Source organism: Phoxinus phoxinus (genome assembly GCF_949152265.1).
Source record: "Phoxinus phoxinus genome assembly, chromosome: 4".
Taxonomy (NCBI): Eukaryota; Metazoa; Chordata; class Actinopteri; order Cypriniformes; family Leuciscidae; genus Phoxinus; species Phoxinus phoxinus.
Window position 1 is genome coordinate 16720032 of NC_136879.1, and position 26354 is coordinate 16746385.

General features: G+C 40.4%; 2 protein-coding genes across 5 annotated transcripts in view; both read right to left on the minus strand.

Annotated features, from left to right (window-relative positions):
* Nucleotides 1-26354, minus strand: part of LOC306997482 (serine/threonine-protein kinase pim-1-like) — a gene marked incomplete at its 3' end in the record, with an annotated part of 133233 nt that overhangs the window by 69014 nt on the left and 37865 nt on the right. The gene's annotated exons all lie outside the window — the stretch shown is intronic.
* LOC306996447 (centrosomal protein of 295 kDa-like) overlaps nucleotides 13398-26354 on the minus strand; it is a 32531-nt gene continuing 19574 nt past the window's right edge. For 2 of the 4 annotated variants that reach the window (XM_079608943.1, XM_079608942.1), the window contains one exon: nucleotides 13398-13663. In XM_079608943.1, the coding sequence (XP_079465069.1) occupies nucleotides 13478-13663 (186 nt within the window). In that variant the 3' untranslated portion in view covers nucleotides 13398-13477. Of the gene's footprint in view, nucleotides 13664-16521; nucleotides 17167-26354 lie in introns of those variants that run through there. The other 2 variants (XM_079608944.1, XR_013797084.1) reach the window with 2 other exon arrangements.

Genomic DNA, 26354 nt, shown 5'->3' on the forward strand with positions numbered 1-26354 from the left:
ATTCTAGTATGATTTACCATGTACTAGGATGGTTTACCATGATTTACCACGTTCTAGTACAATTTACCACAGTTGACCATACATTTAGCATGATTTACCATTATTTATCAAAGTTTACCATGATTTACCCTGTTCTAGGATGATGTATAATTATTTACTATGTTCTAGTATATGATTCACCATGATTTACATGACTTACCATGTTCCAGTATGATTTACCATGAATCTAGCATGATTTACCATAGTTTACCATGATATACCAAGTTCTAGTATGATTCAGCATGTTACAAGTCTTGATTTTTACCAGTATTTTTTTGCACTAAAGCAAACCGGTTTCTCCATGTTAACTCCATTATGCATGCTTACACACATATTACACGTATGTCATAATAACAAATATATAGTTAATATATTAAAGCATTTGTTTATTAGCCAATGCTGAAAGCTGATAAAAAGATTACAAATATAATCCTGCTGCTCTTAAATGGATTATTTTTTACTTTCAATTTCAGGATTCCCATTTCTCAATGTGACACAATTGTCAATAGTAATACTCCAATAGATGAATTTTGACAAAATGTGATTGTAAATGTTAAAATAATGATTTTATAAAGTCTAAATATGAATTATATAACAATATTAGGGAGTAGTATGATGAAGAGACAGCAGGGGGCAGTAGAAGACCACTTAAAATACTGGTAAAAATCAAGACTTGTAAAAATGAAAGTGAGCCAATAAGTGGTCTTCTACTGCCCTCTGCTGGACAATCTACAATTTAATAGTCTTTTCACATGTGCTTTTGCATTCATATATTTAGACACTAAAAATTCCTTACATAACAATTACTATTATAACACAATCATATTTTGTCAGAGTTTATCACTTCATTTGTTCTGATGCATCACATAATTGCTAACAACGTGGTAAATCATGGTAAATAACGCTATAAACATGGTAAATCATAGTAAATAAGGTAAATCATGCTAGAATCCTGGTAAATCATTCTAGAATGTGGTGTATCATGGTAAATCATCCTGTAACATGGTAAATCAAGGTAAACTAAGATAAATCATGGTAAACTATGGTAAATCATGCTAGAATCATATTAAATTATGTGTTCAATTGTTGTAAACCATGCTAGAACAGGGTAAATCATGCTGAATCATACTAGAACTTGGTATGTCATGGTAAACTATAAATCATGCTAGATTCATGGTAAATCATACTGGAACATGGTAAGTCATGTAAATCATGGTGAATCATATACTAGAACATAGTAAATAATTATACATCATCCTAGAACAGGGTAAATCATGGTAAACTTTGATAAATAATGGTAAATCATGTTAAATGTATGGTCAACTGTGGTAAATTGTACTAGAACGTGGTAAATCATGGTAAACCATCCTAGTACATGGTAAATCATACTGGAACATGGTAAGTCATGGTAAATCATGATAAATCATACTAGAAAAAGGTAAATCATGGTAATGAGAGGAAGGATTTGCACTCTTTACAGAAGCAATCACGGTCACGGTCAATCTGCCGGACGCATGCAAAGAACCAGTGCAGAAGCCACCTTTCCAGTAAATACGACTTGTGATTGGACTGTACGTCAGCAGACAGCAAAGCATTGGCCAAGAGCAGAAAGGCCCTCCCTCCAGGCTTTTTTTTTAAGTTGCGAGGTTGCGAAGCTTCATTTTCGCTCAGTCTGAGTTTCAGAGTTTCAGAGCAGAGCTGCGTGACAACGCTGCCAACAATCACGCGAGTCGCAAGCTCGCAACTGTGTGCGCGTATCTCCGAAAGTGGGTATTGTAAACTCAGCTCTGAAAAAATAGTCTGCAATAGGAGTGCACATTTAATGTAATGTAATAAGTTTCGCCCTTTCGAACCTCAGTTTTCAGAGTTTCAAAACTTTTTTTCACCTATTCGCACACCCGTTTTCAGATCACGGGTTTCAAGGTTTCAAATCTGGAAAACAAACTATACAGTGGGAGAACACTGACAAATTTGAAACTCTGAAAAAAAAATTGCGCAACATCGTAAAAAATGTTTTGCAGTTCTGAAGAAGGAAATCTCAAAAACAACATAATGTTTGCAGAGATATTCTTATTTTTTTACATTTTGCAAGCTTGCGAATCTTATTTTTCGATCTTGCAAAACTTATTTTTTTAAGATTTTGAGTTTTCGAACACTTAGTTTCAACCTTTCAGAACTTTATTTTCAGTTTTGAATCATGGCAGGATATTAATCCCATAGAGATACCGCTTGATGGCATCATGGCATCCGAAGCGGGAACAGAATGTATTATAGCAGAAACTCTTCTAGCACGTGTATTTACAGTGTCAGCTGTGCTGGCGATGCCTCGAGAGAAAAGAAAGTGCTGAGCGTGAAAGCACCACAGTGACTGAAGGATTGCCGTAAAGCAGTATCTCTGGTCGTACGATGTGTATGACGTCATTGACATTTTGACTTTTTAAAGCAAATAAGTGACTCTAAAAAATCTGACACCCAGCAATGTGCAATTTCTTTGCATCTCCTTTCGAATACAACATTCAAATTACTAGACAAAAAATTATATCTTGAGAAGAGTGGATTTTGAGGGGTATAGCTCCATAGACCTCCATTCATTCTGCACTCGTCCTGTGAACGCCCTCATGTGGAATCAGAGTGGAACTGCAACCAGTCAGAAGCCGGAAGTGTAGCGAGAGTGAACCTTCTCCCCTTATACACAGGTTTCTTGTATACAAACAATACCGGATGCGCGCGCATCCAAGAGGCAAGACCGCTATATGTTATGCCGAGTTCTGTAAAAGAACATTTTAATTAATGTAGATTTCGCATTGTTTGTAAATTCTTGTTGACTCAATAAATAAACTACAATTTCAGAGTTGGATCTGTTTGCTTGTGTTTCATTTGCATATTAATATAACATTATGTAAAACGTTAGTTAGTTGACTAGTATGAAATTGTCCAACTAAGTTTGTGAATCATAAAAACCTGACATACCCTATGCATTTAGGTTAGTTTACAGCACAACAGCTCCGCGTCATCTCTGCTTCTGCTAGATATAGCCGTAAAGAGTGTTGCTTTCTGCCTCTTAGATGCGCGCGCATCTATGTGATGACGTTGCACAGAAACCCGTGTATTAGACATTCTCTGGTTATAGCATGCAATGACTATATTAACAGAAATGGGAGATTAATAAACATGCTGAAACAATAAAAACATTCAACATTTAAAACATAAAAATTAGAAAGTTAATTCCTATTATTCCTCTGGCAAAGCAGCGCACGTTCTTCATTAAGATCTCATTACTCACAGCTGTGATTGTAGGGCAGGCGATCGCCTCTTCAGATAATGTTGCACAATTAAAATGAAAAATGACACACACAGTATCATGTAAGTCTAAATAAACTGTTTTAAATATGGACGTTTATTGTAAGGTTCAAATAAATGTAATTTATTGTCTAAACTGCGCCTGGTCATCATTCTCTGACAGCCACGTGGGGAGACTGGGCGGGGATTTATATGACGTCCACCTGTGAATGCAGACACGATGGCTGGATTGCGTTTACATTACACCGAGATCCGATCACAATGCGTCCTCGGCTGCGTTTACACTTGGCATTAACATGCGATCACCATGATAGCCAATCAGGACACCGTGCGTTTACATTTGTTCATATCAAGTAGCCTCTGTATCTGGATAACCGATCGGATTTCTGTTTCCTGCATAATATTTAAATTAGGTCTGTAGCACGACACCAATAAGAGTAGCCTAAAGATAATACAAATTAAGCAATGTCCCAATTGCTTTCACTCACTCACTCACTTTACTTTCCTGTGCAATCTCCATCCTTAAATCAAATTTCGTTTTTTGAATGAAGGAATATTTCCAGAGTTGATCATACAAAAATAACTGGGTTGATAATTTTAAACAAGTCACATCATCAATCATCGGGGTTTAAGGTTATAGCATGCAATGACTATGTTAACAGAAATGGGAGATTAATAAACATGCTGAAACAATAAAAACATTCAACATTTAAAACATAAAAATTAAAAAGTTAATTCCTATTATTCCTCTGGCAAAGCAGCGCACGCTCTTCATTAAGATCTCATTACTCACAGCTGTGATTGTACAGGCGATCGTCTCGTTCAGATAATGTTGCACAATTAAAATGAAAAAGGACACACACAATATCATGTAAGTCTAAATAAACTGTTTTAAATATTGACGTTTATTGTAAGGTTCAAGGGCCGCCTTCCCGTGGGCTCACCACCTACAGGAGGGGCCGTAAGGGGCCGGTGCATAGAGGATCGGGCGGCAGTCGAAGGCGGGGGCCTCGACAACCCAATCCCTGGACACGGAAACTAGCTCTAGGGACGTGGAACGTCACCTCGCTGGCGGGGAAGGAGCCTGAGATTGTGCGTGAGGTTGAGAGGTTCCAACTAGAGATAGTTGGAATCACCTCTACGCACAGCTTAGGCTCTGGAACCACACTCCTTGAGAGAGGATGGACTCTTCGCCACTCTGGAGTTGCCCATGGTGAGTGGCGGCGGGCTGGTGTGGGTTTGCTCATAGCCCCCCAACTCAGCCGCCATGTGTTGGAGTTTACCCCGGTGAACGAGAGGGTCGTTTCCCTGCGCCTACGGGTTGGGGATAGGTCTCTCACTGTCGTGTGTGCCTACGGGCCAAACGGCAGCGCAGAGTACCCGGCCTTCTTGGAGTCTCTGGGAGGGGTGCTGGAAAGTGCTCCGACTGGAGACTCCGTCGTTCTACTGGGGGACTTCAACGCCCACGTGGGCAACGACAGTGTTACCTGGAGGGGCGTGATTGGGATGAACGGCCCCCCTGATCTGAACCCGAGCGGTGTTCAGTTATTGGACTTCTGTGCTAGTTACAGTTTGTCCATAACGAACACCATGTTCAAGCATAAGGGTGTCCATCAGTACACGTGGCACCAGGACACCCTAGGCCGTAGGTCGATGATCGACTTTGTGGTCGTTTTATCTGACCTGCGGCCGTATGTCTTGGACACTCGGGTAAAGAGAGGGGCGGAGCTGTCAACTGATCACCACCTGGTGGTGAGTTGGATCCGATGGCGGAAGAGGAAGCTGGACAGACTCGGCAGACCCAAGCGTACTGTAAGGGTCTGCTGGGAACGTTTGGCCGAGTCTCCTGTCAGAGAGATCTTCAACTCCCACCTCCGGCGGAGCTTCGACCGGATCCCGAGGGAGGCTGGAGATATTGAGTCCGAGTGGACCATGTTCTCCACCTCCATTGTCGAAGCGGCCGCTCGGAGCTGTGGCCGTAAGGTCTCCGGTGCCTGTCGAGGCGGCAATCCCCGAACCCGGTGGTGGACACCGGAAGTAAAGGATGCCGTCAAGCTAAAGAAGGAGTCCTATCGGGCCTGGTTGGCTTGTGGGACTCCTGAAGCAGCTGACGGGTACCGGCAGGCCAAGCGAACTGCAGCCCGGGTGGTTGTGGAGGCAAAAACTCGGGCCTGGGAGGAGTTTGGTGAGGCCATGAAAAGGGACTATCGGCTGGCCTCGAAGAGATTCTGGCAAACCGTCCGGCGACTCAGGAGAGGGAAGCAGTGCCCTACCAACGCTGTTTACAGTGGAGGTGGGCAGCTGTTGACCTCAACTGGGGATGTTGTCGGACGGTGGAAGGAATACTTTGAGGATCTCCTCAATCCCGCCCAGTGGTGTAGTCTACGTGATACGCAGGTATACGCCGTATACCCACTAGGAAATGCCAAGTATTTCCGTATACCCACTAAAAAAAGCTTGAGGATACGTAACAACTTCATTTTGTGACAGAACTTTCACACTTTCATTGAAAGACAGTGCCTCTGGGATGGCAGACCGGGGTGGTGGTCCCTCTTTTTAAGAAGGGGGACCGGAGGGTGTGTTCCAACTATAGGGGGATCACACTTCTCAGCCTCCCTGGGAAAGTCTATGCCAGGGTACTGGAGAGGAGAATACGGCCGATAGTAGAACCTCGGATTCAGGAGGAAAAGTGCGGTTTTCGTCCGGGCCGTGGAACACTGGACCAGCTCTATACCCTCTACAGGGTGCTGGAGGGTTCATGGGAGTTTGCCCAACCAATCCACATGTGCTTTGAGGATTTGGAGAAGGCATTCGACTGTGTCCCTCGTGGCGGCCTGTGGAGGGTGCTCCGGGAGTATGGGGTCCGGGGTCCTTTGCTAAGGGCTGTCCGGTCCCTGTACGACCGAAGTAGGAGCTTGGTTCGCATTGCCGGCAGTAAGTCAGACTTCTTCCCGGTGCATGTTGGACTCCGGCAGGGCTGCCCTTTGTCGCCGGTTCTGTTCATAATTTTTATGGACAGAATTTCTAGGCGCAGCCAGGGGCCGGAGGGTGTCTGGTTTGGGAACAACGCGATTTCGTCTCTGCTCTTTGCGGATGATGTTGTCGTGTTGGCCCCATCAGACCAGGACCTTCAGCATGCACTGGGACGGTTTGCAGCCGAGTGTGAAGCGGCTGGGATGAGAATCAGCACCTCCAAATCCGAGGCCATGGTCCTCAGTCGGAAAAAGGTGGCTTGCCTACTTCAGGTTGGTGGAGAGTTCCTGCCTCAAGTGGAGGAGTTCAAGTATCTTGGGGTCTTGTTCACGAGTGAGGGAAGGATGGAACGGGAGATTGACAGACGGATCGGTGCAGCTTCCACAGTAATGCGGACGATGTACCGGTCTGTCGTGGTGAAGAAAGAGCTGAGCCGCAAGGCGAAGCTCTCGATTTACCGGTCAATCTACGTTCCTACTCTCACCTATGGTCATGAGCTTTGGGTCATGACCGAAAGGACAAGATCCCGGATACAGGCGGCCGAAATGAGCTTTCTCCGCAGGGTGGCTGGGCGATCCCTTAGAGATAGGGTGAGGAGCTCGGTCACTCGGGAGGAGCTCAGAGTAGAGCCGCTGCTCCTCCACATCGAGAGGGGTCAGCTGAGGTGGCTCGGGCATCTGTTCCGGATGCCTCCTGGACGCCTTCCCGGGAAGGTGTTCCGGGCACGTCCCACCGGGAGGAGACCCCGGGGAAGACCTAGGACACGCTGGAGAGACTATGTCTCTCGGCTGGCCTGGGAACGCCTCGGTGTCCCCCCGGAAGAGCTAGAGGAAGTGGCTAGGGAAAGGGAAGTCTGGGCATCTCTGCTTAGACTGCTGCCCCCGCGACCCGGCCCCGGATAAGCGGAAGAAGATGGATGGATGGATGGATGGATTGTAAGGTTCAAATACATTTTATTTATTGTCTAAACTGCGTCTGGCCATTATTTTCTGACAGCACGTGGGGAGACTGGGCGGGGATTTATATGACGTCCACCTGTGAATGCAGACACGATGGCTGGATTGCGTTTACATTACACTGAGATCCTGGGCCTGTACCATGAAGGTAGCTGAACAAACTCGGGGTTACAGGATTAGTTTTGAGTTGACAAAACCAAACCGATGCAAGCAGGCTTTATTGGTACCATGACGCAGCTCATCAACTTTCTCTGTCAACTCAGGCTTTGATCTTAAGCTATGATTAATCCACGAGCGCGTGCACATACCAAAGCGACGTTGGCACCGAACAACCAATCGCGTTCGATATGGAGAGAGCGAGAGCGATATATTTTTTCCGCGGAGGAGCAAGAGATAATCATTCAAAATTACGATGGATTTAAATATGTATTACAAGTTCGAAACAATACGGTCTCTGCTGCCAAAGCAAGAGAAGACTGTTGGAGAAAGATTGCTGATTGTGTTAATGTGTAAGCTAAACAAATACGTTCTATATTAATGTAAAATTATGTATGTAGGCTATGAATGTATGTGTGTGTGAAATATAGCCTATATTTTTTATAATATATAAAAATGTGCATGTATATAGCTACTAATAAAGAATAATATTCATTGATTTTTAGATGCAACTCCAAACGATCTTGGCAGCAGATATAGACAAAATATAAAAATATAATTCAAAGTAGTAAGTATTTACACATAACCTTTTAATATTTTTTGTAAACATTTGATCACAAACACTTCTAGTTCTAGAAAAAAGAGTGAAATTCAGAAAACCAGTGGAGGGCCACTCCTCCAGAATACACTGAGTTGGCTCTGATTATGGATGGGATTACAGGTGCTGTACAATCTGACCCTGTGCTGGGTACGTGTGTAATGTATCGCACACGTACCCAGTGTTAATGGCTTAGAGGACTAAGCAAGTAACACTGGGTACGTGTGCGATACATTACTATTTTAAGTTTTAGATATGGCTGACTGTATGTTCTGCAGTCGAGGGAAATGCAGTGTCCCTGTTGAAGCCAGCACACACACACAGTCTCCCACACAGAGGTCAGAATGCAGCAGACAGAACACCAGAAACATAACCTGCTTTATAACAGTTATGCTTTATATTGGCCTACTTTTATTTATTAGGGTGGAGGAAATGATGAAGACACTATGTCTGTGTTCTGAGACAGTTGCTGAGGTGAATGCACTGGGCTTTTTATTAAGGCAAACATTTGAATGTGTGGCATAAAACAGGGAGTGGCCCTTACACATCTCTTTTATTGTAGGATTTTTCACAACCTGTCCCAGAAACTGAAGCCCCTATACCTCAATAGGCTTCAGAAGAAATGTGAACAAGTTAAGGATTTAAAACCATTGACATAAATTACAGGTGTTTGTCAAGGAACTTTTTGTGAGTTGATTAGCCTCCAGAAAACTTGTAATGATCGTGGTGGAAACTTGTAAACTTGTTTGTGGTGGAATTATGTTTCAGGTGGAAACAGACTCAGTCAGGGCCCTTTACAAAAGGAGCCTATAGAGCTATACTGCACACTAAAGGAGCCTATAGAGCTATACTGCAAACTAAAGGAGCCTATAGAGCTAGACTGCACACTAAAGGAGCCTATAGAGCTAGACTGCACACTAAAGGAGCCTATAGAGCTATACTGCAAACTAAAGGAGCCTATAGAGCTAGACTGCACACTAAAGGAGCCTATAGAGCTAGACTGCACACTAAAGGAGCCTATAGAGCTATACTGCAAACTAAAGGAGCCTATAGAGCTAGACTGCACACTAAAGGAGCCTATAGAGCTAGACTGCACACTAAAGGAGCCTATAGAGCTATACTGCAAACTAAAGGAGCCTATAGAGCTAGACTGCACACTAAAGGAGCCTATAGAGACTGCACACTAAATGAGCCTATAGAGCTAGACTGCACACTAAAGGAGCCTATAGAGACTGCACACTAAAGGAGCCTATAGAGACTGCACACTAAAGGAGCCTATAGAGACTGCACACTAAAGGAGCCTATAGAGCTATACTGCACACTAAAGGAGCCTATAGAGACTGCACACTAAAGGAGCCTGACTGTGAGCTGAGGAGGCGCCACATTTAATAAATAAATAAATTGGAGATCAAACAGCTGGATTAAACTGATTTCAGTATGTGAACTTATTTAACCAAGTAACACTTTAGCATGAATATTTATTAATGCAACTTTATCTTGTCTCTTTTTCCCCCCCATCCCAGAAAACCAATAAAAAGTTTGAGACCTATCTGCAGTTTCAATGTGCTTTTATTAAGTGTAATATTGTATGGTGATTGCATCTACACCGGCACCAGCAGGGTGGTCAAGTGGCCCTGTCGAATAGTTCGACAAACCCCTAGATGCATCACCGATCGTGCAAGTATGCCACTTGCAAAAAAACGCAACACAATACCATTTGCGGTACAGTAATGAATTCGACGTGTTAAATTCTTTATGTGCGGCTCAAGAAGTTCGCAAAGATAAGATATTCCTTCCGCAGAAAATCTGTATCTTTCATACAAACTATCAGGAAACGCAAGGGGATTTTGTCCGGCTAAAAACTCTTTCTCTACGATGTGCTCGTCTAACAATTTGCGCTGAGATGTCCACAGGATTTGGAAGAAAATGTAAAGCCATTGCAACAGACACTGGGAAGTAGTTACGTCACCTATATGTTTCTTTGCTCACAGCTGATTGGTCAAACTTCAGTCTGAGATCTCGAATCCAGAACTTAACCTGCCCCGGAGCAGGTTAGCCGTGTTACTGCAAGTTACTGTACAACAAACAATCCCTTCAAGGCAGACCGCCGTGTAATATAGCCTATACCTGCTAAATCTGGGGAACGAATTCTTCATTCGTGGCCACGATAGTATATACCTAGGTCTATATCAAGTGAAGTGAAGTCAAAAAAATTTATATTATATCAAATAAAATATAGCGCTCAATTCACATCGTTTTATAGCAGCTTTACAAAAAGTAATAGCCTATAGGCCTAAGCATTATTGAGCAGTTTTAGAGCTGGGCGATATAAAGAAATATGTTGCTGATATAAATCATACGATGTTTTAGATTTAGCTAAATTATATTTATTAATTTACCCAGCAGATAAGTCCATGGCACTTTAAGTGAACATGACTGCATTAAATTACTAGCATTGCAATGAGAGATAGCCTATTAGGCTGATAGTAGACAATATTTTCCGAATGTCATGCAGTGCTGCGTCATTTTACATCAATCATTTTTGCTTCTTCATTTTTCCATTAGGATTGGTGAATAAAAACAAACTCGGGATTTTACACTACATAATGATAATTCACTGTATTTCAGTAAGACGCAGTTCCGAAAGTGACAAATAAGACAATAGGCTACCAAATAATACAAGCCCTGGCCAATTTTTTATTTATTTTAATTTTTTTGCGCACAATGGGAATTTAAAAACCTGTAGTGTTAAAAAGTGGGAAAACAATTCTACTAAACCAGATATTATTATGTCGATCTATAGCAAATTATTTATGTGCTCAATTTAAGTAAGTAGCCTAGGTAATGCACAGATTTACAGCGGTAATTTATTTTAATAGTTAGACAGCTATAGCTTATGCCAGTGTTAATATTTGAAACTATTTTTAACAGGTAAACAACAAGGAAATATGAGTTTGCCATTAAACATTTTATTTGCACTTTGTGCCAAAAAATGCAAGCATTGGAGAACAAATAATCTCGTTAAAAAAATTAACGAAAAACTGTCGTGCTTTAAATAAAAAAAAAATTACATTTAAAATCAGCTGCTTGCGTTCGGGTTTGTCCGATGTCTTTCCTTTAATACAGCGATATATCATAATTTGCGTAAAATCCCGAGTTTGAGCTGATCCACCGACCCTGATGGAAATATGAAAACAACTCTAGGCCTATTAAGTAGGCCTACACTGAGGTGCTGTCACCAAGCGTTCGTTTTTAAACAATATCTTTGTCTATTCTGTGTCTTAACAATAAAACATTAGCCAATAGATCTTAACTAAAATTACCATGGTAAACCGATAATAAGATACGCTTAGAGTTAGCATTTAATATTTCTTTAATATGGACAAATTCACAAAAATAGTACATAAAGAATGCGCATGCTCAGGCTTGAATCATCTAGGCCAATAAGATTGCTGTATAATAAGCCAATTAAATTGGGGGTGGGCGGAGCGACACGTGTAACCCCGCCCCAAAGTGTCGCCCCGCCCCATCGTTCAGACTGCACTCTGGGGTACTACGACTGATCTGATAACTCGGAGATCTTGTCATATTTTATTACCATTTTCTAAACTACAGCGAATAAACTGTGATAATGTGAGATATGTTGAAGGTGTCTGAATAAAGTTTGGTTTGACTGTAGGTATTAACACTTGATGTACATGTTAAAACACAAAATGTGCCTTCATTCATGAACATATTCCTACATTATCCTAAACTTTTAATTTAATGCATTTATGTGGTTGTTATTAGTCTGCAGCCTTATTATTATAAATGATTTATCTTTGCACTCCTTAATTGTTTTTAATCATTAATCAAATACGTTATCCTTCCCTCCCCCCTCGAAACGACTTCTCTTCCTGTCATGTGATCTGGCTCGCGAGGGCACGGCAACTCCCCTCAAACCGTTAGTCTGCTACATAGGCTGTAGAAAAAGATGGACGACACCCCTTCGCTCTCTTCCACTGGTGAGAACTGAAGCCGCCAGTGTCCTGATTTGTTTACGCATCATTTATGCGGCCAAAAAAGACAAGGACACAAACACCTAACGTCAAATTTTTCAAAACTTTATTAACAGACTGAAATAAATCAAAACAAAACCTCCCACATGTCAAACTCAACCCAATTGGAAAACTGGGGAAGAGCTCATCTGAAAAACAAACCATCAATTTAGTGGACCACTTATCGAGTAACTGCAGCTCTATTAGGATTGTGATGATAAACTGATTCATACCAATGTCATCTGCCTCCGTCCCGGCCGGTGAGGCAAGCGCCTGAGGTGGCAAGGCCCACACCTGAGCCGGTCGCTCTCCCGCCTGAGAGAAGTCGAGGACCATGAGGACGGCTGGCTGTGACTGCCACAGAAACAGAAGCTTCCCCACGGTCACCGACTTCTCCAGCGCCCGCACTGCTCTTGAGCTCGAGCGGGTCTAAAACAATATAACAATGTTTTTATCTTTCATGACAAACATCTCATGTAAATGTCTCAAATGTTTGCAAGTCGGAGGCTCGTGTAGCCGCAACATTGCAGCTGCATCTCGACTCAACGGTAAGGTGACTCTGGACTTTAATTAGGATATGTGAGATCAGTCCAGAGTCACCTTACCTTTGAGTCGAGATGCAGCTGCAATGTTGCGGCTACACGAGCCTCCGACTTGCAAACATTTGAGACATTTACATGAGATGTTTGTCATGAAAGATAAAAACATTGTTATATTGTTTTAGACCCGCTCGAGCTCAATAGCAGTGCGGGCGCTGGAGAAGTCGGTGACCGTGGGGAAGCTTCGGCTTTTGTGTAATCTCTACTCCTGTGGACTCCTGGCCTCAGGTGTGTTTGCGGCTGGACTTCAGGCTCACGCTGGATATTATTAACATGCTAACGTGTGTTTTTCAGGATCCTTTCGATCTCTTTATGAGTGTGTAAAGGAACTCAAATGCAGAGGCGACTGTACTGATTAGTACTGAAGTAATTAAATTATTGTAAACATGTGGTTAATTGACTAATGGCTTGAATGATTTGACTACTCTTTAGTCAGGGCAGCCCTAGGGTTTACTTTAAAAGGCTCACGAGATGGAAAATGAAGCATACTCTGGACTTTAATTAGGATATGTGAGATCAGTCCAGAGTATGCTTCATTTTCCATCTCGTGAGCCTTTTAAAGTAAACCCTAGGGCTGCCCTGACTAAAGAGTAGTCAAATCATTCAAGCCATTAGTCAATTAACCACGTTTACAATAATTTAATTACTTCAGTACTAATCAGTACAGTCGCCTCTGCATTTGAGTTCCTTTACACACTCATAAAGAGATCGAAAGGATCCTGAAAAACACACGTTAGCATGTTAATAATATCCAGCGTGAGCCTGAAGTCCAGCCGCAAACACACCTGAGGCCAGGACACCACAGGAGTAGAGATTACACTAAAGCCAGAAGCATGAGTGACGATAATAAACACTCGCTGCGTGTCGGCCTGGACCCCAGCGGACGTGGACGCTCCTGCTCAGGCACAAAAGGACACACTTTGGTCTCTTTGGTGAAGAGACGTTTTCCCGCCTTCCACGCTCTCTGGACGCCGCTGGCACACGCACTCGTCCACTTTGAGTTTTCTGCAAACAACAATATTGATGAGAACATGTGTTATTAGCACAGATTACGGCTGAATGATGCACTAGTTCTGCATTGAAGAACACGAGAAGAACCACACACACGTCACATTATAATGGTCTCCTCCTGTTTATATGCTCCTGACACCCAGAGAAAAAGTTTTGTGAATTTAGTATTTTAGTGTTTGTCATTACATTGTTTAGAGCATAAGAAACAAATCAGTTGTGAAAAGGATATTTTATCCATATGCATGTGCTCTGTAGTGGACACCAGGACTCTGTTGTTTAACAATAAAATTACACAAAATAACATTGGGATTTTTTCTTTCATTCACCAATAAATGTTTAGATTTCGGGATTTTTTTTAACCAAACATTGTATAAAGAAGATTCTCAACTTTGTTATGGAAGATATATCGGAATGAATTGATATGCCATTTAATTTTACTTTATGCAATATGAGGGTAAAATGGCCATAAATGTAATTCCCATTCAATACAATGTATCTGTACACTATCTAATTTGAATATTAATATGTTCTGTTGACTTTTATTATCCTCATGGGGAAATTGTGTTGCAGTGAGTTTTAACATGCATACACAGAAATAACAACAAACATATGAACACACAAAAACACATTTTAAAAATCACAAAATCAATGACAAAAACAGAAGCAATAACTCTACAAGAAAACCCCCACTATCTTTCATTTAAGCTGTGTGTGTGTGTGTGTGTCTAATTTGATTCTAACTCAAAACGTGCGTACATGTAGCCTACACCACCTCCTGAGCTGGCGTGGGATTTGAGCGTGCCGTACGCCAACGTCCATATTGATAAATCGCAAAGTCACCGTGGTTTTGGGTGTACGCCAGGTGTATGCTGGAAATTTGGTGTACGCACTTTTCATAAATGAGGGCCAGTCAAAAAAATAATAATTGTACCACTAGAGGGGTGTAAACAGCCAGAAAATCACATCAAATGTTTACACACATGATGTTCACACGGCTGGTGAAGTTGGTGGGTGCTGTGAGCATAGAAATACATAATTAAGGCTAGATGTCTTACGGCGGAGTCTCTAACGTCATCACCGGCGGCCATCTTGTCACAGGCAAGCGATCTGGCGGGCTCTGTGGTACCTGATGTAAGGTGAGTGATCGCACGAACACCAATACTCTTTATCTCGCTGATATCTTGACGGATTTACAAACGGTTTGGTTTCTTGCAAGGGTGGTTCTTCAACTACAGGCACTTTTGGCCTTGTGAACTTGAGGGGGGAAAAAAGTGTTCAAATCAAAATTGTCAGTCTAACAGTTAAATATAACTAGTCTAGTTTAGATTACGTGATCCAAGATGGCTGCTGTGAGTGATGTTTGTGAAGTATGAGAGGAGAAAAATAGATCTAAACTTCAAATCCAGCAGGTTTTGGGTGCGTGTTGTGACTGGAATTAAAACTTACGGGAGCCAGAGCGCCTGACATCAAAGCAAATTTAAAAGTGCTGGCTAATGCTAAACGTAAATTCTCTAAGATTATTATTCACGTCGGCACTAATGATGTTCGACTCCGGCAGTCGGAGACCACCAAAACCGTCCTTTACCGGCTATTTGGAGACCGGAAGTTGGGCCGAATATCCGGCTTTTACAGTGGCGACCCGAGACGTGAACTCAGATGGATTTCGCGAGCAAAGTCCTTTCCAGCAAAATGGAATCTAAAATCAACACAGAGGTTTGAACATCTTCTCTTTCTTCCGCCGCTGTGGTAAGTCAACTTTTTCTACCTTTTTAGAAGTGTTGAGAAAATGTTTGCATTGTTACGGGTCGGAAGGCTCTTTGTCTAGAAACACGTGTGAGGACGTGATTAGATTAGCAGCGGCAGCACAGATGAAGAATGAAAACACTTATATAGATTTGAAAGATCTCCTTGTTTGCCTAAGCAACAAGAAACGAAACCTAAAATTGGAATAACATCTTCCAAATAATGAATAACTCGACGAAGAACCGAAAAAATAAAGCCTAAAAGTTTTAAAATCAGCCGCATGTTTTTGCCATTGTTGTATTGGCTTGACAAACCAGCATCAGTATCTGCAAACAACAGAAAGAGACATCCAAGTTTGTAAACGATCGAAAAACGCGTGATTTTATAAATAAAAAGGCAGGTCGATGAATTGTTTATGAAAAGCAAAGAAAGTTTTTAGAAAAACAGGATGATATGATTTACACAGGCTAGAAATCAGATCTAGGCTAAGCTAAATGCTATTGTCCATGCTGCTTCCAAACGCTTAACCCTTTGTGTTGCCGGCCCACCGGTAGGCCCAAAGCCACATTGAAAACATTAATATCCTATACTAAACCTAAACTAATCTTGACAAACTCTATATTACATTTGAAAGCTTGAACTTTAACACCGATGAGATTAAAAAGCATGCAATAATTCTGTTAATTTTCAATTTTGAAATTGTGCTTAACACATTGTGCTCATAGAACACAATTTAGTCGTTTGTGCAAAAGTGTACATAGGCTAAATTTAAGTTTATTCTTTAAACACAGGATTGCTTTACTGTAAGTGTACTTGAAACACTTAGGTAAAGGCTGTAGATTTTCTCTAGGCCATGCGTCCTGTGTTGAACTGAATTAAACACGTGTATCTATGCTGAATTTGTTTGTATCCTCAGTGGAAAGAAAGAAAAAACTCCACGCGAAGGAGCATAGAATTGCCATGTGGCTATGATGTGATTCACAATGAATTTGAAAATCAGAAACAGCGAACGCACATCTTATTAATCCTGAAACAACAAAACACTCATATTCAAAGTTTCAGAGAACGTCGCGCATTAGGGTTCAGTAACTCTGAATCTTAAACAAAAATGTATGCATTGTTACGTTTGAATTCATTCTAAATGACTCTGAGGTTGTTTTTCCCAAATAGATTATTGGATTCGTATATTTCCACAATTCTGCGACCAGATCAGCGACGGGCTGAGACCTGGCATTATTGCAAGTATACTTGAATGCAGACATTCAAGGGGGTTATGAAAAATATATTTTATTGTGTACGTGTGAATTACGGCAAATCTTAGATGTATAACCATTTACCTCTGATTGACGACCAGGACTGGCGAGTTTGTGTCGAGAGACCTGTGAAAGACCAGGGGCCTCATTTATAACCGTTGCGTACGCACAAAACAGGCCCCGAATAAGACGTATGCCACTTCCGACGCATAAGTTGTGATTTATAAAAACAAACTGGACGGGAAAATGTGCGCACCTGCACGGAAACTCTGACCCATGCGTACGAACGTTTTGGAGACGGAGCAGTTTGGCGACACCGATGGTGAGCTGGAGTTAAATGTCTTTTTGGTCACTTTTAGACAGAAAATCGAAATAAAATTATACATATACAGAAAGATAATACAAATATAATTTCACTCACCAAGCCTATCACTTGAAGCAAATATCCACCCCTTCTTAAATGTCTGCGCCAGCGAGCGCGTTAGTGAAACTGACGCATATCTAATGGCAGATGAAGAAAAACTGTAAATCTTCATTAGGAGTCCTAATCATAAATAGGCTACAGTTTATATAAAACAATGATTTAAACTATGTTTTATTTCTGATATAAACATTTAGATTAAATATGCCATTCTCATTAACGGAGTTAAACACTTAAACTACATGACATTTACTGAAAAGTTACAAATATGTATATATATATAGGCCTATTCAATAAATAGCCTATAAATATTTGTTGTGGATGCAATGCTTTGAACACTTTTCCTTTGGCATGCTGTGTTTTAATGTTTTAACTACAGAGATAATTGTTTATCATGATAATAGCAGATTGTGCAAATATAATGCACAACAAGGTCTATCTGTTTCTATTAAAAATATAAATCAATTAAAAATACTATTTGGCCAGTGGACAAGATTGAGAAAAACTTTCTCTGAAATGTATTTTACACTATTTGATTTATTTATTCAAAAACAAGGCAAGGATAGGCTACTAAATTATTTTTATTAATGTAATGTGACAGCACATCCGTATTTCATATTTTCCTAATGTCTTGTACCGTTAAACATGTTATGACGTGGATGAATAATCATATGCAAATGATATGCAGATGAGGATATACATAGTAAAACTAGGCGTTGTAAGCTCCATATATGGTTATTTCGGGGAGGAGACGCGTGTGCGCACAATCTTCCGCTGAGTGGGATTTATAAAGTGAATCATGCGCAGGTTCTGGCGTACGCACGTTTTTATAAGTCTGAATATTTTTTTGCGCACGCCATTTTTGGCTTTTGGACGCACGTACACTTTTAGTAAGATCCTACGCACAGTTTTATAAATGAGGCCCCAGGACCTCTAAGTGATATAGTCTTCTAAATCTAAGCGGATAAAATATAATCAGAGTTTAAAAGAGAATCCTCAAACATTAAAATTATAATTTCACATACACGTAGTTCTTAAAGAGACTACAAATGAAAGAATAGGCATTTGAAATCTAAAAAGAGAAACAGCGAACGCGCATCTCATTAATTGTAACAAAAAACCCTTTCCATCATTGTGAAATTAAGCAAATATAAATTGGAACATGGATAATGATCATGTCCTGTTTAAACTATGGGCCGAAAAGGTCGAGCCTACACTGTACAAACTCAGTAGAAAAGGTCTTAACATGGACGCTATTGACAATGAAATATTCACTTGGTGGAAAACAGTGGGTAGTAAGCAGAAGAAATCAAAACATGGTGAAATAATTGAGGCTTTAAACTTCATAACTTATAAACAGCTACATAAGTCAACCAAATTTCTATCTTCGCTTAAGGAGGTTAAATGTGAAGTGCATTCAAAAAATGCGGAGGCACAAATGATTCAAGATCTTCAAACACAGCTAGATTGATTACTATCTGAACAATTAGCCCCGACTAAAAAGTGTAAAAATCACAAAGACACCATTGCAGAACTTAAGGCTAAGCTAAATGCTAAAAAATGCTAAAAAGTCCAAGTCTCCCATAACGCTCAACAGCGATGGGACAAAAAATGTGCACTTCTTAGATGAGGCAGCCTGCTCTAACAATCGTGCATATTTTCAGACAGATGAAGCACGTGATCAAATTTTGAAAAGAGTGCCTGTTTCAGCCCTTAAGGTGATACGGCACCCAAACGGCACAGAGTCAAGCATCCGACGTCCTTTAACGGTAACTGAATGTAACTTGTTTAAAGCAGAGATCGGACCATTCCCTTTGAAAGGACCGTTTGAACCGTGGTGGAGACGCATTGTAAGTCTAAAACATGCATTTCAGCTCGAACCAAAAGATATTTGGCAAATTGTAATCCGCTCAATTCCAGATGTTTTGATCTACAAGATACCACAGGTTTTGATGACAGGCACCATTGTGCAGTCAATGTGTCAAAATGAGACAGAGTGAAATCTTTAATAGACTCAAACAATGCCTTCGTGATCTGCGTGGTTGTAGTCCTGTTGGATGGGAACTGATTTTCAATCGGAAACAGAATACTGAAGAGTCGTTTGAGACATATGCAGAAAATATGTTTTTGAGGAGTATTCTGGAACTGAAAATGTTAACCACAACAATGTAACTCTCCTTGAATTACTGCTTACAAATGCAGGTCCGCGTGTACAGCAATCGCTCACGTATGGTGCTTCTCCACCTCAAAATACATTCGAAGGTATTGTTAGCTGGGCAACACGAATTGAGTCACGAAAACAAATGCATTGTGAGGTAGCGGTGTTAGAATGTCATAAAAATCATCCGTCTGCAGGCGAATTCAGAAAGCCACACTGTGGCAAACTGAGCAGATTCTGTAATTCCTGTCACAAAACCGGACATAGAGGAAAAATGCTGGTCCCTGGGCAGAGGCAGACCTCCACCCTATTTAAAAAAACGCAGACAACCACACTCTGACAGAAAACAGCACTCTGCAGATAACCAAAGCTCAAAAGCATCTAAAACTCTTACTGAGCTGACAACGTTGATTACTCAAGGTCTTCAGCTATTAGCGTCATTTGCTAGTCGGGTAGCAGCCCAATAGCAAATGGCTTAATAGTTTAACATCTGAATTATTTTAAATATAACATAATTGTATTATAACTCGAATTCTAATATACATTGTGTTATAATCGCCAAGCAGGGCATTAATTGGAAAAGTGTGACATCAGTCCTTATAATTAGATTCTATTGGCCTGTCAACCAGTGCCAAAAAGGGGCGGGTACACGGCTAGAATTGTGTGGCACAGGTAATAGCAAACAAAATTGTGCAACAACTAAAATCTAATTTATCAGAGAAGCAAATTTACGAGGAGGGTGTGAAATGCTAAACAGCGGACTGAAGGCTGAACCGGAAAAGCAGCTTCAGGTGTCACAACACACTGAGACAACAGCAACAATTCAGACGTGGTCAATGAAACTCGGATTCATGTGACATCTGGAATTAAAATTGCAATTGACATGATAATGGAACAAGTAAAAGAATTCCACACGTCTGAATTTAATGTTTTTGAAATATTGGAATTATCAGTCTCTGGTTCGCTCTCCTCTGTTTTATGTCTCAGGTTTACTTCTGCAAATTCCTCGAAGGACGGACGCCAGGATGGGCCGGACCCCACCTGGATCAAGGCCAGGACAGCAGAATTGTTAGAACATAACCTCAGGAGAAGGGTGAAAAGACAACTCAAGAGGCCACTCACACCTCACACTACTGCATAACTATGGCCTCCCAGTTAGAACTGGATCTAAATTTACAACACAATTGTCATATTTGATTCCACCCATCTCTTAGACATGAACACTGATCACACACCTCAATTACCGCTAATCACTACACATAAGAAGATAAAGATGGCATAGAGACCAAAAGTGACACTTCACTAATGATCTATTGTCCATCATCACACTAACAGATCCAGACAGCTTCACACACATAGGATGGCAAAGCTGATCCCATGATGACAGTACACACTACTAACTCATGGGAAAACACTGTAACGTACACATGAATGGCTACAGTCACAAATTGATAATGCTAATTCAAAAGCAGAGGCAGACCTGCTATTAAAATTCAAAAATGTTTAACTGATTGTTATTGGTGTGGTTGGAAAATCATAGGGCCCATGATTACTCAACAATGCCTCTAATAACACATTATAAAAACAAACTAGATCTGAAGTGTGAACGCTTCAATTACAAAAAATTACAATTCAACCCTGTCCTGTGACTTAGCCAGCAACACACACACACAAAAACCAAACTGTAATATGATTAAACACACAAACACACACACCGTTACAAGGAATGAATTATCTCCATTCTTATATCATGCCAAAGTCACTTCTTAAATCTACATAGGTGACTTACATTGGAAGATTACTGAACAGACAATGATTATTATATATATATATATATATATATATATATATATTTCTTCATGATTTTTGATTGAATATTATTATTGATATTACATGACTTATTGTTGCATATACTCTGCATATTTGTATTTTGACCATTTGACCTACAACAATGTTTTTGGACATTGATTAAATTGAATCTCTGCGTTTGGGTTACACTAGATATTTTACAGAAACTCTACATGAAATGAGGTTATAAACCAGCATTTGTTGTGATGAAATTTATTTGTGTGTTTCCTGAAACAGTGTAAGAACTTGTTGATCTTCTTTTGTCCTCCCTTGACCATGTTTCGAAATACATCAATTTAAGGGGTTTTTGCCAGAGACAAATTTGAATCTGACCATATCAACCCTTTGACCAATGACAAATGCCATGTGTCTACTTTTGCTGTTTGTTGTGTTGGATGCTCTTTAAATCACAGGATCACTGATACCGAAGTTCATGTCCTGTGTCCTGGTTCAGAAAGAGACAGCTGCTAGATTGCTGTCCCACTCGTTTGCTCCCAGATTCAGTGCCTGTTCTTATGAAGTGTGTGATGGAAGAATTGCACATCTATGAACGGTGAAAGACCATTCGATGGAGTCTCCTCATGCAGGACTGGATGGTGAACAAAGACTGAACACTGACAAACTGTTATTGCTACAAAGCCTGGACGAAAAGTCTGAAGATGCAACTGCACACAACAGAAAGCATCTATGGATTGTGTCACCTTTGAATTCCATGTGTATTGCCAATGGTGCCAAACGGCGGACTGTAAGGTTGGAAATAATCAAAGCAACAAAGACATTTGTTTTTCACCAAGACATTTTCAGCACAGCAGGTATCTGGGCCTATGGGCCAGATGTTTGGGACAATAGGGAGGTTGTAATCATCTGATTGGTCAGTTTGAATGTCTCACCTGGGTGTTGGGTCACATGGTCGAGAGAGATGACAAAACAAGATTGCAAATGTGCTTCTGGTCTCTTTTCTCTGGATGCTGGTGTTGAGAGAGGCTCTCTGCCTCTCTTTCTCTCTCTCTCCCTCTCCCTCTCTCTGGTAACATTTTACATTTATGCTGGGTACAAATGGTTTAAATTCTCATTATCCATGTTGTAACTATTTTAAGTGTAAACATCACCTTATTGCACATTGAACCTTTTTTAATTCATGGAGTCAGATTAAAACGAGATCATTGCATATGAGAACATGTGTCTTATTTAACCAAAATTCCTTTGAGACGCTGGAAAGACTTGAACACGGCTATTTGGAGACCGGAAGTTGGGCCGAACAGCCGGCTTTTACATATTCATATCAGATACACATTGTGTAAGTAGCTTTACATTTTACCCTATTCTTCTCCCAGTTCACCAGCCACTTACTTTCATGTATTTCTGGAGAAGTGGAGGAATTGACATGTTGTAAATCCAACAGATCCGATTCTATGAACTGTGACACAAACTAACAATACGCCGTCCATCGCGCATACAGCTCAACTAACGCGATCGTTATAAAGGTGTTTATACAAAAAAACTAGGGATGCGCCGATCCGATATTCAGTATCGGTATCGGCTCCGATACTGACATTTTTGCCGGATCGGGTATCGGTCAGACGAGGCCGATCCAAATCCGATATTGTGCGTATACTATTCTGTGCTATTGTTAAGCCCCACAAAAGGCACAAAAACATTATAAAGCACCATAAAGTTGTCGTGCACTATATTATAAGTGTTCTGAAGCCATTATATAGTATAATGTGAGATATAAATGAATATTTAAGTCATTAAATTCAAGATCACGTACACTTTTTCCCTCCGCTGCGGCTGTCAGTCATTCTCCATTCAGCATCAAACAGCGCGTCCCGTTCGGTACGACAGTCAACACGATGAAAAACTCTCTCCAAGATGATTCAATGTTACTATAATTATACTTGATCTGTAGATATAGGTCTATGGTTTTGCATTAAACAACTTTATCTTGCCGGACTTTATTGCTGTACCTTAACTAAGTTACTTTCTACCGGGTGTCTGATCACAACACTGGAGTCAGAGCACTATAGCAGCTAACTGTTCTTAACGCGAACAGTAACTGACATTTAAAACGGTTAAAAGAAAATAAATAAACTATTGCTTAGATAGATACTGTATAATACTCTAAGCATCAATATGTCTTTCCTTCGTGCTTTGAACTCTTCAATGTGGACTCGACGCGCTGCGCGCTGTGACTCATGTTGCTTCAAGCGCATCATTCTGCGCTCGGAATGCGCATAAGCGCTGTGTGCCGCTTTTCATATCAATACAGCGACTGTTCTGTACTATCCATCATGTTGCTGCCTCATTAAACCGCTGTGCTATACATTTAAAACATGTCTCAATTTTATAGTAGGCTATAAAATAATTAATATTTTTGATTTTTGTTATCTTGTTTTTCATGAATGTATTTTACAACAATACAAAGAGCAATGTGTAACGTTTTACCAGATTTAGTGTTACACTTATTCTCATATTTGTTCCCCACTAAATGTTTTTTCATGTTCAGATTTAATACAATTATTGTGCACTTGTGATTTTCCTAGACTAAATTTTACTGCTTAATTATCCACTATTCTAGTTTAATTTCCTATTTGCAGTGCAAATAGCATCCATTAAACATCCTGTGCAAATTTTGCACTTTAATTTTGAATGTCAACAAGTTTAAGCTACTGAACTTTCTATTTTATTTTGCACTTGTTGCTCTGGTGCTGGTTTAATAAATCACTAAACTTGTGAATACATTGTTTGTCATTTTGTTTTACAAGGCTAAAAAAATATTGTTTCAGTTGAGCCTGATATCTTGCAAAGTAATGCATACAGCTAATTAAGTAATTTAGCTCTTTTAACATTTTACCTTTGTATCGGATCGGTACTCGGTATCGGCCGATATTGAATTGCAGGTATCGGAATCGGTATCGGAAACAAAAAAGGTGGATCGGAGCATCCCTAAAAAAAACATCCACATATTTGCCAATCGGAATATCAGTGTTTCATACTAAAGCTAATAAATGTGTGAATATTTTGAATAAAAAAGGAAAAATGACATAAAAGCAGATCATCATTCATTCAGCGCTGTGTTGTGCTTGTGCTGTGTCACGTGACAAGCAATGACGCGTCACCATGGAAACAATAAAGTGGCAGATTATGATTTTTCACATGTGCAGTTTGTTGTTCATTAAGCTGCAGCTCATTTCACATTTACTTTTTCAAATGAAATAAAATTCATATAATAATTTCTAATCATATCATTGCATTTGCATATTAAACTTAAATTGAGCTTATCCTTCCTATTTTGTTGTTTTTTGGGGGCCTGTTAGAGTGGGATTCTGTTAGGTGGTCCTCAGAAAAAAATTGGAAGGTAAAGTGGTCCTTGGGCTGAAAAAGTTTGAGAAACACTGCTTTAAATGAATCAACCCCACAAGATTGCGGTTATAAACATGAACCTCGTCTGAAACGCAAAGGAGGAGGTGTTGCTGTAATTTATAGTAATATTTTCAAAACCACTAAGAAATCTAGCTTTAAATATAATTATTTTGGTGCTTAATTTAAAAATATATAGTGTAAACGATAAATCACGTTAGAAAATTCTGCTGGCTACTGTATACAGGCCACCAGGGTACCATATTGACTTTATCAAAGAATTTGCGGACTTTCTATCAGAATTAGTATAGGCTGCAGATAAAGTACTAATTGTTGGTGATTTTAATATACACCTAGATAATGAAAAAGATGCATTGGGATTGGCATTTAAAGACATTGTAAACTCAATTGGAGTTAGACAACATGTGTCAGGACCTACTCATTGCCGTAATCATACTCTAGATCTAATACTATCACATGGAATAGGTGTTGCCGTTGAAATACTGCAGCAGAGCGATGACATCTCAGATCATTATCTAGTCTCATGTAAATTACATTTAGCCAAGGCTGCAAAGCCGACTCCGTGTTATAAATATGTTAGACCGATCACTTCTGCCACTAAAGATTGCTTTATCAATAATCTTCCTTATCAGTTTCATCATCTCAGCATCCCGGACAGCTTAGAAGAACTTGATATTGCAACAGAAACTTTTAACTCTCTCTTTTCCAGCACTTTAGACACAGTTGCTCCACTGCGCTTAAAGAAGATTAAAGAACATAGGTCCAACGCCGTGGCACAACGAGCACACTCAGGCCCTTAAGAGAGCAGACAGAAAAATGGAGCGCAACTGGAAGAAAACAAAACTAGAGGTATTTCGGATTTCATGGAAGGAGAGCTCGATTGCTTAAAGAGAGGCTTTACAAGCTGCTAGATCTGCTTATTTTTCAACCCTATTAGAAGAAAATAAACATAAACCTAGGTATTTATTTGAAACAGTGGCTAAGCTAACGAAAAAGAAAGCTTCCAGCCCAGAAGCTTCCAAGAAACACAGCAGTAATGACTTTATGAACTTTGTAGCACCATTGCCAGATGGTGATCGATAAAAGCATACATTTTCTATTTTGTTGACTTATTGCATGGCTAAGAGGTTTCTTGACATTTTGCTAAACTTAGACAAAACACAGACTTTGTGATTTAATGCATTCCAAATTGTCTTCTCCCCTTTTGTCAGAGACATTAACGCGTGCTGAAAGCTTTTAGTTGATTCTCTGCCTAGATAATGTGAGATACCCCTGGAGTTTTAATTGAATTTATCGTCCGAACCGCGTCTGGGTTCTTTCACAGGGACTCCCCGCCGTGAAAGTTCCATTCATGTATTGTTCTAAAAGCCGAACGCACACACACAGACATATGTTTACACCCCTTTAGGTCAACAGGCCAACTGCGCGCCCCCTTCGTCCCACACACACACACGGTGGGGGGGGGTGAAGAACAGAAACACACGCACAGAATTCTAAAAGTGAGAAAAACGCTTGTTTGTGAGAATGCAACATTCTGTTTGAAAATACGGTTAACGATTATGCAGAATTTGATGAAGAACGCACGTTTACTGGATTGAAAACGGCCAATAGATGCGCGTAATACTCAAAAATCAATATAGTTCTCTTTAACATTATCTAAACGATAGCAAATTTGGTATGATTGGAAATCAGGAAATTAGACGAATTCGAATCTGTTTTGAGAAATAATCTATTATGCATTATTAAACATTTATTGAAGTGTAGAATAATGTCAGAATAAAACTCCGGCCCCTCCCCACACGCTGAATGGGCATACCATCACAGACAAAGAAATCTTGGCGCCACAAAATTCCCACTCGTGATTGGCTCCCAGGCTCAGAA